General features: G+C 45.7%; 1 protein-coding gene across 1 annotated transcript; it reads right to left on the reverse strand.

The window, feature by feature from the left end:
• Positions 1-263: 263 nt before the first annotated feature.
• LOC123739204 (docking protein 6) lies at positions 264-15,124 on the reverse strand (the record flags this gene model as incomplete). Its single annotated transcript, XM_045713678.1, has 4 exons — positions 264-457; positions 5,095-5,227; positions 8,301-8,490; positions 15,005-15,124. Coding segments are annotated over 4 exons (614 nt in total), but the record flags the coding sequence as incomplete, so codon positions are not given.
• Positions 15,125-18,168: the final 3,044 nt, after the last annotated feature.

Raw genomic sequence — 18,168 nt, forward strand, 5'->3', positions numbered from 1 at the left:
ACTCCTGAGGTGCTGACCTGTTGCACCCTCTACAACCACTGTGATTATTATTATTTGACCCTGCTCATCATCTCTGAACATTTGAACATCTTGGCCATGTTCTGTTATAATCTCCACCCGGCACAGCCAGAAGAGGACTGGCCACCCTTCAGAGCCTGGTTCCTCTCTAGGGTTCTTCCTAGGTTCCGGCCTTTCTCGGGAGTTTTTCCCAGCCACCGTGCTTCTACATCTGCATTGCTTGCTGTTTGGGGTTTTAGGCTGGGTTTTTGTACAGCACTTTGTGACATCAGCTGATGTAAGAAGGGATTAATAAATACATTTGATTTGATTTGACTAGCTTGTGCGTACCTTGGTAGCTGTAGATGTCTCCAACACTGTTCTGACGCATTATGTGATGCCAGTAGGCACTGCGAGGCAGGGAGATGGACTTGGTTAACATTGTCTGGTTGGAGTGGGTCTGAAACAGAGACAACAACATCTTCTTCAGTACGTGGATATGTGTCCAAAATGGCGCCCAATTTTCAAGAAAGTGTACAGATTCTGGTCAAAAGTAGTGCACTATATAGGGAATAGGGTGCAATTTGGGATCCAAATGTTATCTCTAGGTTTAGTCACCTTAAGGAACAGTTACAGAGTGAGAAAGTTACAGGCACAAATATCATACCCCCCCAAAAAATGCTAACTTCCCCTGTTATTGTAATGGTGAGAGGTTAGCATGTCTTGGGGGTATGATATAAAATGCTAACCTTCCCTGTTATTGTAATGGTGAGAGGTTAGCATGTCTTGGGGGTATGATATAAAATGCTAACCTTCCCTGTTATTGTAATGGTGAGAGGTTAGCATGTCTTGGGGGTATGATATAAAAATGCTAACCTCCCCTGTTATGGTAATGGTGAGAGGTTAGCATGTCTTGGGGATATGATATTTGGGCATCTGTAACTCTCTCACTCATCATTATTCACGATTCATTCAGGACCATCCGTAATCATGGTAGCATCCACATTAATGTAGTGTTTAGAAACATATTCTATTGTGATTTACAATAAAAGTGACTTTAAAATGACACAATACATTATTTACCATTAATTTCTGTTAGGGACCAAATAATCTCAAACACAACCAAAACAAACAACAAATGCATCCAACAAGTTTGTAGAGTCACAAGCTTAATGTAATCATTGCGTGCTATAAATATGGGACAAAATAGTAAACTTTTGACTACTTTAATACACATATAAGTGAATTTGTCACTATAAATTCGGGGGGGGGGGGACTATGTACAAAAAGTGCTGTAATTTATAGGCATTGTATCATTTCAAATCCAAAGTGCTGGAGTACAGAACCTGAACAAGTGCTGGAGTACAGAACCTAAGCAAGTACTGGAGTACAGAACCTGAACAAGTACTGGAGTACAGAACCTAAACAAGTACTGGAGTACAGAACCTAAACAAGTACTGGAGTACAGAACCTGAACAAGTACTGGAGTACAGAACCTAAACAAGTACTGGAGTACAGAACCTGAACAAGTACTGGAGTACAGAACCTAAACAAGTACTGGAGTACAGAACCTGAACAAGTACTGGAGTACAGAACCTAAACAAGTACTGGAGTACAGAACCTAAACAAGTACTGGAGTACAGAACCTAAACAAGTACTGGAGTACAGAACCTGAACAAGTACTGGAGTACAGAACCTGAACAAGTGCTGGAGTACAGAACCTAAACAAGTACTGGAGTACAGAACCTAAACAAGTACTGGAGTACAGAACCTGAACAAGTGCTGGAGTACAGAACCTAAACAAGTACTGGAGTACAGAACCTAAACAAGTACTGGAGTACAGAACCTGAACAAGTACTGGAGTACAGAACCTAAACAAGTACTGGAGTACAGAACCTAAACAAGTACTGGAGTACAGAACCTAAACAACTACTGGAGTACAGAACCTAAACAAGTGCTGGAGTACAGAACCTGAACAAGTGCTGGAGTACAGAACCTAAACAAGTACTGGAGTACAGAACCTAAACAAGTACTGGAGTACAGAACCTGAACAAGTGCTGGAGTACAGAACCTAAACAAGTACTGGAGTACAGAACCTAAACAAGTACTGGAGTACAGAACCTGAACAAGTACTGGAGTACAGAACCTAAACAAGTACTGGAGTACAGAACCTAAACAAGTACTGGAGTACAGAACCTAAACAACTACTGGAGTACAGAACCTAAACAAGTGCTGGAGTACAGAACCTGAACAAGTGCTGGAGTACAGAACCTAAACAACTACTGGAGTACAGAACCTAAACAAGTACTGGAGTACAGAACCTGAACAAGTGCTGGAGTACAGAACCTAAACAACAACAAAAACTGTCACTGTCTGAATACTTTTGGAACTCAATGTCTGTTTAGTGTGTGTGCATATGTGTGTATTGTCTGTGTGTGTGTAGTGTGTATTGTGTGTGTGTGTTGTGTTTCTGTAGTGTGTGTGCATATGTGTGTATTGTGCATGTGTGTTGTGTATTGTGTGTCTGTAGTGTGTAATGTGTATTGTGTGTGTGTGTGTTGTGTGTGTGTGTAGATGTGTGTGTGTCTGTTGTGTGAGTGTGTATTGAATGTGTGTGTTGTGTGTGTGTTTTGTGTGTGTGTGTGTGTGTGTCTCTTGTGTGTGTGTCTGTTGTGTGTGTGGGAGTGTGTGTGTGGTGTGTGTGTCTGTCGAGAGTGTGTGTGGGTGTATTGTATGTGTGTGTTGTGTGTGTGTGTAGTGTGTGTGTTGTGCGTGTGTTTTGTGTGTATATGTGTGTAGTGTGTGTGTGTTTGTAGTGTGTGTGTATATGTGTGATTTGTCTATGTGTGTTGTGTAGTGTGTGTGTAGTGTGTATTGTGTGTGTGTGTGTGGTGTGTTTCTGTAGTGTGTGTGCATATGTGTGTATTGTGCATGTGTGTTGTGTATTGTGTATTGTGTGTCTGTAGTGTGTGTAGTGTGTATTGTGTGTGTGTGTGTGTAGTGTGTGTTGTGTGTGTGTGTTGTGGGTGTGTGGGTGTTGTGTGTGTGTGTAGATGTGTGTATGTGTGTGTGTAGTGTGTGTGTGTTGTGTGTGTGTGTGTCTCTTGTGTGTGTGTGTGTTGTGTTTGTCTGGTGTGTGTGTGTGTCTGTGGGGAGTGTGTGTGGGTGTATTGTATGTGTGTGTTGCGTGTGTGTGTGGTGCGTGTGTGTTGTGTTGTGTGTATTGTGTATATTGTGTGTGTGTGTAGTGTGTGTGTGTGTGTATTGTATGTGTGTGTTGTGTGTGCGTTGTGTTGTGTGTGTACAGTCGTGGCCAAAAGTTTTGACCATGACACAAACATTAATTTTCACAAAGTCTGCTTCCTCAGTTTGGATGATGGCAATTTGCATATACTCCAGAATGTTATGAAGAGTGATCAGATGAATTGCAATTCATTGCAAAGTCCCTATTTGCCATGCAAATGAACTGAATCCCCTAAAAGCATTTCCACTGCATTTCAGTCCTGCCACAAAAGGACCAGCTGATATCATGTCAGTAATTCTCTCGTTAACACAGGTGTGAGTGTTGATGAGGACAAGGCTGGAGATCACTCTGTCATGCTGATTGAGTTCGAATAACAGACTGGAAGCTTCTAAAGGAGGGTGGTGCTTGGAATCCTTGTTATTCCTCTGTCAACCATGGTTACCTGCAAGGAAACACGTGTCGTCATCATTGCTTTGCACAAAAAGGGCTTCACAGGCAAGGATATTGCTGCCAGTAAGATTGCACCTAAATCAACCATTTATCGGATCATTAAGAACTTCAAGGAGAGCGGTTCAATTGTTGTGAAGAAGGCTTCAGGGTGCCCAAGAAAGTACAGGAAGCGCCAGGACCGTATCCTAAAGTTAATTCAGCTGCGGGATCGGGGCACCACCAGTACAGAACTTGCTCAGGAATGGCAGCAGGCAGGTGTGAGTCCATCTGCACGCACAGTGAGGTGAAGACTTTTGGTGGATGGTCTGGTGTTAAGAAGGGCAGCAAAGAATCCACTTCTCTCCAGGAAAAACATCAGGGACAGACTGACATTCTGCAAAAGGTACAGGGATTGGACTGCTGAGGACTGGGGTCAAGTCCTTTTCTCTGATGAATCCCCTTTCCGATTGTTTGAGGCATCTGGAAAAAAGCTTGTCCGGAGAAGACAAGGTGAGCACTACCATCAGTCCTGTGTCATGCCAACAGTAAAGCATCCTGAGACCGTTCATGTGTGGGGTTGCTTCTCAGCCAAGGGAGTGGGCTCACTCACAATTCTGCCTAAGAACACAGCCATGAATAAAGAATGGTACCAACACATCCTCAGAGAGCAACTTCTCCCAACCATCCAGGAACAGTTTGGTGACGAACAATGCCTTTTCCAGCATGATGGAGCACCTTGCCATAAGGAAAAAGTGATAACTAAGTGGCTCGGGGAACAAAACATTGATATTTTGGGTCCATAGCCAGGAAACTCCCCAGTCCTTAATCCCATTGAGAACTTGTGGTCAATCCTCAAGAGTCAGGTGGACAAACAAAAACCCACAAATTCTGACAAACTCCAAGCATTGATTATGCAAGAATGGGCTGCCATCAGTCAGGATGTGGCCCAGAAGTTAATTGACAGCATGCCAGGGCGGATTGCAGAGGTCTTGAAAAAGAAGGGTCAACACTGCAAATATTGACTCTTTGCATCAACTTCATGTAATTGTCAATAAAAGCCTTTGGCACTTATGAATTGCTTGTAATTATACATGATTATTATTATTTGACCCTGCTGGTCATCTATGAACATTTGAACATCTTGGCCATGTTCTGTTATAATCTCCACCCGGCACAGCCAGAAGAGGACTGGCCACCCCTCAGAGCCTGGTTCCTCTCTAGGGTTCTTCCTAGGTTCCGGCCTTTCTAGGGAGTTTTTCCTAGCCACCGTACTTCTACACCTGCATTGCTTGTTGTTTAGGGTTTTAGGCTGGGTTTCTGTACAGCCCTTTGTGACATCAGCTGATGTAAGAAGGGCTTTATAAATACATTTGATTTGATTTGTGTAGTGTGTGTGTTATGTTTGTGTGTGTTGTGTGTGTTACCTGTGAAGTCTTCTCCTCCATCATCCTCTCATGTTGCTGTGCGATGGACAGTGTGGCTGAGTGGACTCTCTGGTACATCATCTCTCCCTGCCTAGTCTGGAACGTAAACAGACCCTCCCCCGTGTCACACATCCTAGAGAGAGAGTAGGGTTAGAGAGAAGGGGTAGAGAGAGAGAGAGAGAGAGATGGGGAAGAGAGAAGGGGGGAGAGAGAGAGAGAGAGATGGGGAAGAGAGAAGGGGAGAGAGAGAGAAGGGGGAGATAGAGAGAAGTGGGAGAGAGAGAGAGATGGGGTAGAGTGAAGGGGGAGAGAGAAAGAAGGTGGAGAGAGAGAGATGGTGAAGAGAGTGGTGGGAGAGCGAGAGAGATGGGGTAGAAAGAGAGATGGAGTGAGTAGGGGGAGAGAAAGGGAGGGGGAGGGAGTGAGTTTTCTTACAGATACATCATCACTAACACACAGGTTTGAACACAGAGAAACAATGAGATCCAGATATACTGTACGCAGGCAGGAGCAGATACACCTGGCATCTCATAGCATGGAAGGGTGTGGCCTGGGGGGGTGTGCCCTGGAGAGAATTTCCTGGAGGGGTGTGGCCTGGAAGGGTGTGGCCTGGAGGGGTGTGTCTTGGATATGCTGGGATGTTTAGAGTTGTTCAAACTTCCTCTGTGTGTGTGTGTGCATGGGTGTGTGTGTGTTGTTTATCAGGAGCCATGGGAACAGTTTTCCTCTACTGCTTCCAAACCAATCCCAGATCCAGGAGACATGTGAAGGGGTTAGGGTTAGATCCAAGAGACGTGAAGGGATTAGGGTCAGATCCAACAGACATGTGAAGGGGTTAGGGGTTAGATCCAAGAGACATGTGAAGGGATTAGGGTCAGATCCAAGAGACATGTGAAGGGGTTAGGGTCAGATCCAACAGACATGTGAATGGGTTAGGGTCAGATCCAAGAGACATGTGAAGGGGTTAGGTTCAGATCCAACAGACATGTGAATGGGTTAGGTTCAGATCCAGGAGACATGTGAAGGGGTTAAGGTCAGATCCAAGAGACATGTTAAGGGGTTAGAGTTAGGGTCTGATCCAAGAGACATGTGAAGGGGTTAGAGTTAGGGTCTGATCCAAGAGACATATGAATGGGTTAGGGTCAGATCCAAGAGACATGTGAAGGGATTAGGGACAGATCCAAAAGACATGTGAAGGGGTTAGGGTTAGGGTCAGATCCAAGAGACATGTGAAGGGGTTAGAGTTAGGGTCAGATCCAAGAGACATATGAATGGGTTAGGGTCAGATCCAAGAGACATGTGAAGGGATTAGGGACAGATCCAAGAGACATGTGAAGGGGTTAGGGTTAGGGTCAGATCCAAGAGACATGTGAAGGGGTTAGAGTTAGGTTCAGATCCAAGAGACATGTGAAGGGGTTATGTTCAGATCCAAGAGACATGTGAAGGGGTTAGGGTCAGATCCAAGATACATGTGAAGGGCTAGGGTTAGGTTCAGATCCAAGAGACATGTGAATGGGTTCGGTTCAGATCCAAGAGACATGTGAAGGGGTTAGGGTTAGGGTCAGATCCAAGAGACATGTGAAGGGGTTAGAGTTAGGTTCAGATCCAAGAGACATGTGAAGGGGTTAGGTTCAGATCCAAGAGACATGTGAAGGGGTTAGGGTCAGATCCAAGATACATGTGAAGGGCTAGGGTTAGGTTCAGATCCAAGAGACGTATGAAGGGATTAGGGTCAGATCCAGGAGACATGTGAAGGGGTTAGGGTTAGGGTCAGATCCAAGAGACATGTGAATGGGTTAGAGTTAGGGTCAGATCCAAGAGACATGTGAAGGGATTAGGGTCAGATCCAAGAGACATGTGAAGGGATTAGGGTCAGATCCAAGAGACATGTGAATGGGTTAGGGTCAGATCCAAGAGACATGTGAAGGGGTTAGGGTCAGATCCAAGAGACATGTGAATGGGTTAGGTTCAGATCCAAGAGACATGTGAATGGGTTAGGGTTAGGGTCAGATCCAAGAGACATGTGAATGGGTTAGGGTTAGGGTCAGATCCAAGAGACATGTGAAGGGGTTAGGTTCAGATCCAAGAGACATGTGAAGGGGTTAGAGTTAGGTTCAGATCCAAGAGACATGTGAAGGGGTTAGGTTCAGATCCAAGAGACATGTGAAGGGGTTAGGGTCAGATCCAAGATACATGTGAAGGGCTAGGGTTAGGTTCAGATCCAAGAGACGTATGAAGGGATTAGGGTCAGATCCAGGAGACATGTGAATGGGTTAGAGTTAGGGTCAGATCCAAGAGACATGTGAAGGGATTAGGGTCAGATCCAAGAGACATGTGAATGGGTTAGGGTCAGATCCAAGAGACATGTGAAGGGGTTAGGGTCAGATCCAAGAGACATGTGAATGGGTTAGGTTCAGATCCAAGAGACATGTGAATGGGTTAGGGTTAGGGTCAGATCCAAGAGACATGTGAATGGGTTAGGGTTAGGTTCAGATCCAAGAGACATGTGAAGGGGTTAGAGTTAGGTTCAGATCCAAGAGACATGTGAAGGGGTTAGTGTCAGATCCAAGAGACATGTGAAGGGGTTAGGGTCAGATCCAAGAGACATGTGAATGGGTTAGGTTCAGATCCAAGAGACATGTGAAGGGGTTAGAGTTAGGGTCAGATCCAAGAGACATGTGAAGGGGTTAGGATCAGATCCAAGAGACATGTGAAGGGGTTAGGGTTAGGGTCAGATCCTGCTTGCTGTCTGGGTTTCTGTACAGCACTTTGTGACATCGGCTGATGTAAAAAGGGCTTTATATATAAATGTGATCGATTGATTGATATATGAAGGAGACATATGAATGGCTTAAGGTCAGATCCAGGAGACATGTGAAGGGGTTAGGGTCAGATCCAGGAGACATGTGAAGGGGTTAGGGTCAGATCCAGGAGACATGTGAAGGGGTTAAGGTCAGATCCAGGAGACATGTGAATGAGACTCCTATGAAACAGATACGCAGGCAGATGACTGTGTGTCACTGTGACCGCACCTTTCTGCCTCATAGGTGAACCAGATGGATTCTCTCTCTCTCACACACACACACACACACACACACACACACACACACACACACACACACACACACACACACACACACACACACACACACACACACACACACACACACACACACACACACACACACACACACACACACACATACCTTCCTGACTCAAAGGTGAACCAGGTGGAGTCTCGTCCGTATCTCCTCAGTGAGTTGAGGGGCCACATAACCAGTTTGACGCGGGCATTGTGGATATCCCACAAGTAGATGTTCTCATGGGTGATCTGCATCGTACACTCCCCATAGATGTCCAGGTTAGGAGTGGGCATCAGGTACACGTTGAACCGCTCTGGAACAAAAACATTTTTTGCTTTTTTTGACCGAATACAGATTTTGACTTACAAGTAAGAAATAAAACATGGCAATTTTACAAACAGAAAATATGTTTGAAATGGCAGATTAACACAGTAGCATTGTTACAACAGTAAGAATTTGACATTTGGATAGAATCTATTCCAGTCCTATTTTTGGCTGTTTTTAAACACTTTTCAAGCTTTTCAGTAAAAGCGAAGGCTACAAATCAAAATCAAATCAAATGTTATTGGTCACATACATTAGCAGATCACACACATTAGCAGATGTTAATGCGAGTGTAGCGAAATGCTTGTGCGTCTAGTTCCGACAGTGCAGTAATATCTAACAAGTAATCTAATCATTCCCCAACAACTACCTAATACACACAAATGTAAAGGGGTGAATGAGAATATGTACATATAAATATATGGATGAGCGATGGCTGAGCGGCATAGGCAAGGTGCAATAGATGGTTTAAATACAGTTCATACATATGATATAAGTAATGTAAGATATGTAAACATTATTAAAGTCTCCAGTGATTGGGTCTCAATACAGTTTATACATGTGATATGAGTAATGTAAGATATGTAAACATTATTAAAGTGTCCAGTGATTGGGTCTCAATACAGTATATACATGTGATATGAGTAATGTAAGAAATGTAAACATGATTAAAGTGGCATTATTTAGAGACATTGTTTAACGTGACTAGTGATCCATTTATTAAAGTGTCCAGTGATCAGATCTCAATGTGGGCAGCAGCCTCTCTGAGTTAGTGATGGCTGTTTAGCAGTCTGATGGCCTTGAGATAGAAGCTGTTTTTCAGTCTATCGGTCCCAGCTTTGATGCACCTGTACTGACCTCGCCTTCTGGATGGAAGCGGGGTGAACAGGCAGTGGCTCGGGTGGTTGTTGTTCTTGATGATCTTTTTGGCTTTCCTGTGACATTGGGTGGTGTAGGTGTCATGGAGGGCAGATAGTTTGCTCCCGGTGATGCGTTGTGCAGACCGCACCACACTCTGGAGAGCCTTGCGGTTGAGGGCGGTGCAGTTGCCATACCAGGCGGTGATACAGACCGACAGGATGCTCTCGTTTGTGCATCTGTTAAAGTTTGTCATGGTTTTGCGTGACAAGCCAAATTTCTTCTGCCTCCTGAGGTTGAAGAGGCGCTATTGCGCCTTCTTCACCACACTGTCTGTGTGGGAGGACCATTTCAGTTTGTCTGTGATGTCTACGCCGAGGAACTTTCCACCTTCTCCTCTGCTCGAGGGGGTGCTCCTTCTGCTGTTTCCTGAAGTCCACGATCATCTCCTTTGTTTTGTTGACTTTGAGTGAGAGGCGTGCATGGCCACGCAGTCGTGGGTGAACAGGGAGTACAGGAGGGGCCTGAGCACGCACCCTTGTGGGGCCCCAGTGTTGAAAGTCAGCGAAGTGGAGATGTTGTTTCCTACCTTCACCACCTGGGGCGGCCCGTCAGAAAGTCCAGGATCCAATTGCACAGGGCAGGGTTGAGGCCCAGGGCCTCCAGCTTGATGATGAGCTTGGAGGGTACTATGGTGTTGAATACTGAGGTGTAGTCAATTAACTGAATTCTTCCATAGGTATTCCTCTTGTCCAGATGGGATCGGGCAGTGTGCAGTGTGATGGCGATAGCATCGTCTCTGGAGCTATTGGGGCGGTATGCAAACTGAAGTGTTCTGTGAACGGAGTAGTACACAGCGTTGTATGATATCTTCAGTTTCTTGGAAATTTCTTGCATGGAATAGCCTTCATTTCTCAGAACAAGAATAGACTGACAAGTTTCAGAAGAAAGCTCTGTTTCTGGCCATTTTGAGCCTATAATCAAACCCACAAATGCTGATGCTCCAGAAACTGAACTAGTCTAAAGAAGGCCAGTTGTATTGCTTCTTTAATCAGGACAACAGTTTTCAGCTGTGCTGACATAATTGAAAAAGGCTTTTTCTAATGAGCCTTTTAAAATGATAAACTTGGATTAGCTAACACAACATGCCATTGGAACACAGGAGTGATGGTTGCTGATAATGGGCCTCTGTACGCCTATGTAGATATTCCATAAAAAATCTGCTGTTTCCAGCTACAATAGTCATTTACAACATTAACACTGTATTTCTAATCAATTTGATGTTATTTTAATGGACAAACAATGTGCTTTTATTTCAAAAAGGTCATTTCTAAGTTACCCCAAATTTTTCAACGGTACTGTATAAATCATTGTGCCTGACAGATGGACAGACGGACGGACAGAATGAAAGGTCTCATCTGTTTGACAGAAGCCATTAGTGAACTGAGAAGGCTCATACAGTGTCAAAAACGGACTAAATCAACCCAGTATCAGCAGTTTGAGAGTTCGGCTTTTGCATACTTCTGGCCCATGAGTCACTGAAATAAGTTTCTCCACATGATCACTAGCATTTGAGTCCAAGCTGTTGTACAGCCGACTTAAAATCCAGAATTAGCATTCAAACCACCTTGCATGAAGATGAAATCCATGTACTGAAAGGATAACAAAGACAGCTCCTAACACAATATTATACTGAACAAAAATATAAACACAACATGTAAAGTGCTGGTCCCATGTTTCATGAGCTGAAATAAAAGATCCCAGAAATGTTCCATACGCACAAAAGCTTATTTCTCTCAACTTTTTGTCATTGAGCATTTCCCCTTTGTCAAGATAATACATCCACCTGACAGGAGTGTCACATCAAGAAGCTGATTAAACAGCATGATCCTTACACAGGTGCACCTTGTACTGGTGACAATAAAAGGCCACTCTAAAATGTGCAGTTTTGTCACCAACACAATGACACAGATGTCTCAAGTTTTGAGGGAGCGTGCAATTGGCATGCTGACTACAGGACTGTCCATCAGAGTTGCCAGAAAAAGGAATGTTGATTTCTCCACCATAAGTCACCTCCAACGCCGTTTTAGAGAATTTGGCAGTACGTCAAACCGGCCTCACAACCGCAGACACAACCGCAGATGTGTAACCACGATCGTCTGAGACCAGCCACCCAGACAGCTGATGAAACTAAGGAGTATTTCTATCTGTAATAAAGCCCTTTTGTGTGGGAAAACTCAATCTGATTGGCTGGGCCTAGCTCTCCAGTGGGTGGGCATGGCTCCCAAGTGGATGGGCGGGCTATGCCCTCCCAAGCCCACCCATGGCTGCACCAACCCTGCCCAGTCATGTGAAATCCATAGACTAGGGCCTAATGTATTTATTTTAATTGACTGATTTCCTTATATGAATTGTAACTCTGTAAAATCATTGAAATGGTTGCATGATCTTGTTTATATTTTTGTTCAGTATAACTTCATTCAAAAGATGAAAAAAATAGGAGGCAGATATAAAAAGTAATAAGAACATTAAAATGTAGTAGTTCTCAACGTTATGTAACAGACTGATAAAGACTAAAGACAAAACACTTGTCCTTATCAAGAACTCTTTTATTTTCCTCTTTCCTTGAGAGAAAGAAGATGAAGAAGAAGGAGGGAGAGAGAGAGAGCAAGAGAGAAAGAGAGAGACAGAGAGCGAGCGAGAGAGACAGAAGGATGAGCATTGTGAAGGTCAGCGTCCAGTTGCTAAGGAGTGTTGAAATGAAGTCTCAATACACTTAAAATATGTTTCATCTTCTCCGCTTCATCAAAACGGACTCAAACTAACAAGTGGTAGCAAATCTTCCTCATTACACTATTTTTAGGAGCAGCAAGAAAATGAACTTTGATTTAATTATCGGCCCCTGTAGTTTGGAGATCACTAACTGAAGTCTAACTGCTGAGTGTGGAGCTGTCTACGATATACTTCAGTACACCCCCCCACTCCCTCCCCCCCACACACACACCACATCGATGTTATGAATATGCAGTGCCTTCGGAAAGTATTCAGACCCATTGATTTCTTCCACGTGTTAGTTAACAGCCTTATAACAGCCTTAACACAATACGCCATAATGACCAAGCAAAAACAGTTTTTCAAAATTTTTGCTAAATTATTTGAAATAAAATACAGAAATATCACATTTACAAAAGTATACCAGGATCCTTTACTCAGTACTTTGTTGAAGCACATTTGGCAGCGATTATAGCCTCGAGTCTTCTTGGGTATGACCCTACAAGCTTGGCAAACCTGTATTTGGGGAGTTTCTCTCATTCTTCTCTGCAGATCCACTCAAGCTCTGTCAGGTTGGATGGGGAGCGTTGTTGCACAGCTATTTTAAGGTCTCTCCAGAGATGTTCGATCAGGTTCAAGTCTGGGTTCTGGCTGGGCCTCTCAAGGACATTCAGACACTTGTCCTCAAGCCACTCCTGCGTTTGTCTTAGCTGTGTGCTTAGGGTCGTTGTCCTGTTGGAAGGTGAAACTTCAGCCCAGTCTGAGGTCCTGAGCACTCTGGAGCAGCTCTGGAGTTTCATTAAGGATCACTCTGTACCTTGCTCCGTTCTTCTTTCCCTCGATCCTGACTCGTCTCCCAGTCCCTGCCGCTGAAAAATATCCCTATAGCATGATGCTGCCACCACCATGATTCACCGTAGGGATGGTGCCAGGTTTTCTCCAGAGATGACACTTGGCATTCAGGCCAAAGAGTTCAATCTTGGTTTCACCAGACCAGAGAATCTTGTTTCTCATGGTCTGAGAATCCTTTAGGTGCCTTTTGGCAAACTCCAAGTGGGCTGTCATGTGCTTTTTACTGAGGAGTGGCTTCCGTCTGGCCACTCTACCATAAAGGCTTGATTAGTGGAGTGCTGAAGAGCTGTTTGTCCTTCTCGAAGGTTCTCCCATCTCCACAAAGACAATCTAGAGCTCTGTCAGAGTGATCATAGAGTTCTTGGTCACCTCCCTGGCCAAGACCCTTTCCCCCGTTTGCTCAGTTTGACCAGGTGGCCAGCTGTAGGAAGAATCTTGGTGGTTCCAAACTTCTTCCATTGATGGAGGCCACTGTGTTCTTGGGGACCTTCAATGCTGCAGAAATGTTTTGATACCCTTCCCCAGATCTGTGCCTTGACACAATACTGTCTCAGAGCTCTATGGACAATTCCTTGACCTCATGGCTTGGTTTTTGCTCAGACATGCACTGTCAATTGTGGGCCCTTATATAGACAGGTGTGTGCCTTTCCAAATCATGTCCAATCAATTGAATTTACCACAGGTGGACTCCAATCAAGTTGTAGAAACATCTCAAGGATGATGCATGGAAACAGGATGCACCTGAGCTCAATTTCGAGTCTCATATCAACCGTTCTGAATACTTATGTAAATGAGGTATTTCAGCTTTTGCTTTGTCATTGTGGGGTATTGTGATGTCATTATGGGGTATTGTGATGTCATTGTGGGGTATTGTGACGTCATTGTGGGGTATTGTGTGTAGATTGATGAGGATTTTTTTTTAATCCATTTTAGAATAAGGTTGTAACTTAACAAAATGTGGAAAAAGTCAAGGGGTTGGAATATTTTCCGAATTCCCTGTCGTTTTACATGGAAGCTGCGAGAGGGAAGATAAAGGTTATTACTGTTCATTGGACTAGATGGGCTGTTCAGATTCATTAAAAGACGGATTCATATAAATAAACAAGAAACAAGGGCAGGGCACAAAGTTATGAAAGCTTTAAGAGGTTGTTAGGGGAATCAAAATGAAACCTTGGCCCAGATTATTTTCAGTTGCACTCTTTACCATTCAGTTATACCACCTCTTTACCATTCAGAACAGTTTTTTTATTATTTGATTTCCAAAGTGTACAAATTACACACACACATTGCAATCATTTCCACAGCTAGTCTAGGTATAACATAACAGCTATTCCTTTCCTCTTCTTTATGTATTTCTCTCTTTTCTCCATTTTCTCCTTTTCTATTTACTGGATGGGGGAATGTGTGGGAAGCACAGTGATTTCACATGGCCTCAGCCCCAGCCTCTATCATCTCATCCATCTCTGTGACAAGCTTCATTATGAGGAGAGGCAGTGATGCACAGCACCTCTCATTAGGCCAGGAAGACACATGTACACACACACACACACACTCAAAAACACGTACACACACACACTCAAAAACACATACACAACACACACATGCACAACACACATAAACAAATACACACACAACACACACACACATGCACAACACACATAAACAAATACACACACACACACACACACACACACACACACACACACACACACACACACACACACACACACACACACACACACACACACACACAGAGAGACCTCTATTGCACAGGGCTTGTAGGCAGTTTGATTACTGGCCCCAAAATGTGCCAGTAATGAAACTGCCTACAAGTCCTGTGCTGGTTGGGGGGGGTAGAGAAATGGCCTCTATTGGTGGCAGGGGCTAATAGTGGATTCACCATTCCCTTCTCACAAACCTCTAAGGACTCAGTTGCACTAACACATAAAGGCCAGTCAAGTAAACTGCTAACCAGTTCGGGGCAGGATTGACATTAGATAGTGTTCTAATTGGGGACTCACCGTTCTGCTCCCGCTGCACCCCCGCTGCTAACAGGTCTGGTTCTCCCAGGCTGATGTCGTTCAGACAGCTTCCTAGACACTCCACACACAGTAGCTTCCACCACTCCTCTGCATCCAGCTCTACAAAGAGTTAAAACAAGAGTTAAAACACACACACACAAACACACAGCAGCTTCCACCACTCCTCTGCATCTAGATCACACAAAGTTAGAAAAGTCCACACACACACAGATGAATCATACAGTACTTCGGATAAATAAAATCCCTCCTACGTGAGTACCGGTAACGGTAACTGGGGGAAAATGTATCTGATGGATTCCTCCTGATGAAAAGAGGCAAGCAGTTCATGAACACAAAGCACCAGATGAATGCTGAATATCCTCTCTCTCCTCTCCCATCCCTCTCTCTCCTCTCCCATCCCTCTCTCTCCTCTGACCACCCGCAACTCTTCCCTCTCTTACCCTAACCCTCTCTCTCTTCCATCTCTTCCCTAACCCTCTCTCTGTTCCCTCTCTTCCCTAACCCTCTCTCTGATCCCTCTCTTCCCCTAACCCTCTCTCACTTCTCTCTCTTCCCCTAACCCTCTCTCTGTTCCATCTCTTCCCCTAACCCTCTCTCTGTTCCTGCCCTCCCCCTAACCCTCTCTCTGTTCCCTCTCTTCCCCTAACCCTCTCTCGCTTCCCTCTCTTCCCCTAACCCTCTCTCTCTTCCCTCTCTTCCCATAACCCTCTCTCTCTTCCCTCTCTTCCCCTAACCCTCTCTCGCTTCTCTCTCTTCCCCTAACCCTCTCTCTGTTCCATTTCTTCCCCTAACCCTCTCTCACTTCTCTCTCTTCCCCTAACCCTCTCTCTGTTCCATCTCTTCCCCTAACCCTCTCTCTGTTCCTGCCCTCCCCCTAACCCTCTCTCTGTTCCCTCTCTTCCCCTAACCCTCTCTCGCTTCTCTCTCTTCCCCTAACCCTCTCTCGCTTCTCTCTCTTCCCCTAACCCTCTCTCTGTTCCCTCTCTTCCCCTAACCCTCTCTCTCTTCCATCTCTTCCCTAACCCTCTCTCTCTTCCCTCTCTTCCCCTAACCCTCTCTCGCTTCCCTCTCTTCCCCTAACCCTCTCTCTCTTCCCTCTCTTCCCATAACCCTCTCTCTCTTCCCTCTCTTCCCCTAACCCTCTCTCGCTTCTCTCTCTTCCCCTAACCCTCTCTCTGTTCCCTCTCTTCCCCTAACCCTCTCTCGCTTCTCTCTCTTCCCCTAACCTCTCTCTCTTCCATCTCTTCCCTAACCCTCTCTCTCTTCCCTCTCTTCCCCTAACCCTCTCTCTGTTCCCTCTCTTCCCTAACCCTCTCTCTCTTCCCTCTCTTCCCTAACCCTCTCTCTCTTCCATCTCTTCCCTAACCCTCTCTCGCTTCTCTCTCTTCCCCTAACCCTCTCTCGCTTCTCTCTCTTCCCCTAACCCTCTCTCTCTTCCCTCTCTTCCCTAACCCTCTCTCTCTTCCATCTCTTCCCCTAACCTCTCTCTCTGTTCCTCTCTTCCCCTAACCCTCTCTCTCTTCCCTCTCTTCCCCTAACCCTCTCTCTCTTCCCTCTCTTCCCTAACCCTCTCTCTGATCCCTCTCTTCCCTAACCCTCTCTCTCTTCCCTCTCTTCCCTAACCCTCTCTCTGTTCCATTTCTTCCCCTAACCCCTCTCTCGCTTCTCTCTCTTCCCCTAACCCTCTCTCTCTTCCCTCTCTTCCCCTAACCCTCTCTCTGTTCCTGCCCTCCCCCTAACCCTCTCTCTCTTCCCTCTCTTCCCCTAACCCTCTCTCTGTTCCTGCCCTCCCCCCTAACCCTCTCTCTGTTCCCTCTCTTCCCCTAACCCTCTCTCTGATCCCTCTCTTCCCCTAACCCTCTCTCTCTTCCCTCTCTTCCCCTAACCCTCTCTCTGTTCCATTTCTTCCCCTAACCCTCTCTCTGTTCCCTCTCTTCCCCTAACCCTCTCTCTCTTCCCTCTCTTCCCCTAACCCTCTCTCTGTTCCTGCCCTCCCCTAACCCTCTCTCTCTTCCCTCTCTTCCCCTAACCCTCTCTCTGTTCCTGCCCTCCCCTAACCCTCTCTGTTCCCTCTCTTCCCCTAACCCTCTCTCTGTTCCCTCTCTTCCCCTAACCCTCTCTCTGTTCCTGCCCTCCCCCTAACCCTCTCTCTCTTCCCTCTCTTCCCCTAACCCTCTCTCTGATCCCTCTCTTCCCCTAACCCTCTCTCTGTTCCCCTCTCTTCCCCTAACCTCTCTCTCTGTTCCATCTCTTCCCCTAACCCTCTCTCTGTTCCATTTCTTCCCCTAACCCTCTCTCTCTTCCCTCTCTTCCCCTAACCCTCTCTCTGATCCCTCTCTTCCCCTAACCCTCTCTCTCTTCCCTCTCTTCCCCTAACCCTCTCTCTCTCTTCCCTCTCTTCCCCTAACCCTCTCTCTTCTCTCTCTTCCCCTAACCCTCTCTCTGTTCCATCTCTTCCCCTAACCCTCTCTCTGTTCCATTTCTTCCCCTAACCCTCTCTCTCTTCCATCTCTCTTCCCTAACCCTCTCTCTCTTCCCTCTCTTCCCCTAACCCTCTCTCTGTTCCCTCTCTTCCCCTAACCCTCTCTCTTCCATCTCTTCCCTAACCCTCTCTCTTTCCTCTCTTCCCCTAACCCTCTCTCGCTTCCCTCTCTTCCCCTAACCCTCTCTCTGTTCCATTTCTTCCCCTAACCCTCTCTCTGTTCCTCTCTTCCCCTAACCCTCTCTCTGTTCCATCTCTTCCCTAACCCTCTCTCTCTTCCCTCTCTTCCCTAACCCTCTCTCTGTTCCCTCTCTTCCCTAACCCTCTCTCTCTTCCATCTCTTCCCTAACCCTCTCTCTGTTCCCTCTCTTCCCTAACCCTCTCTCTCTTCTCTCTCTTCCCTAACCCTCTCTCTGATCCCTCTCTTCCCTAACCCTCTCTCTCTTCCCTCTCTTCCCTAACCCTCTCTCTCTGTTCCATTTCTTCCCCTAACCCTCTCTCGCTTTCTCTCTTTCCCTAACCCTCTCTCTCTTCCCTCTCTTCCCTAACCCTCTCTCGCTTCTCTCTCTTCCCCTAACCCTCTCTCTGTTCCCTCTCTTCCCTAACCCTCTCTGTTCCTGCCCTCCCCTAACCCTCTCTCGCTTCTCTCTCTTCCCCTAAC

Source organism: Salmo salar, unplaced genomic scaffold (genome assembly GCF_905237065.1).
Source record: "Salmo salar unplaced genomic scaffold, Ssal_v3.1, whole genome shotgun sequence".
NCBI lineage: Eukaryota > Metazoa > Chordata > Actinopteri > Salmoniformes > Salmonidae > Salmo > Salmo salar.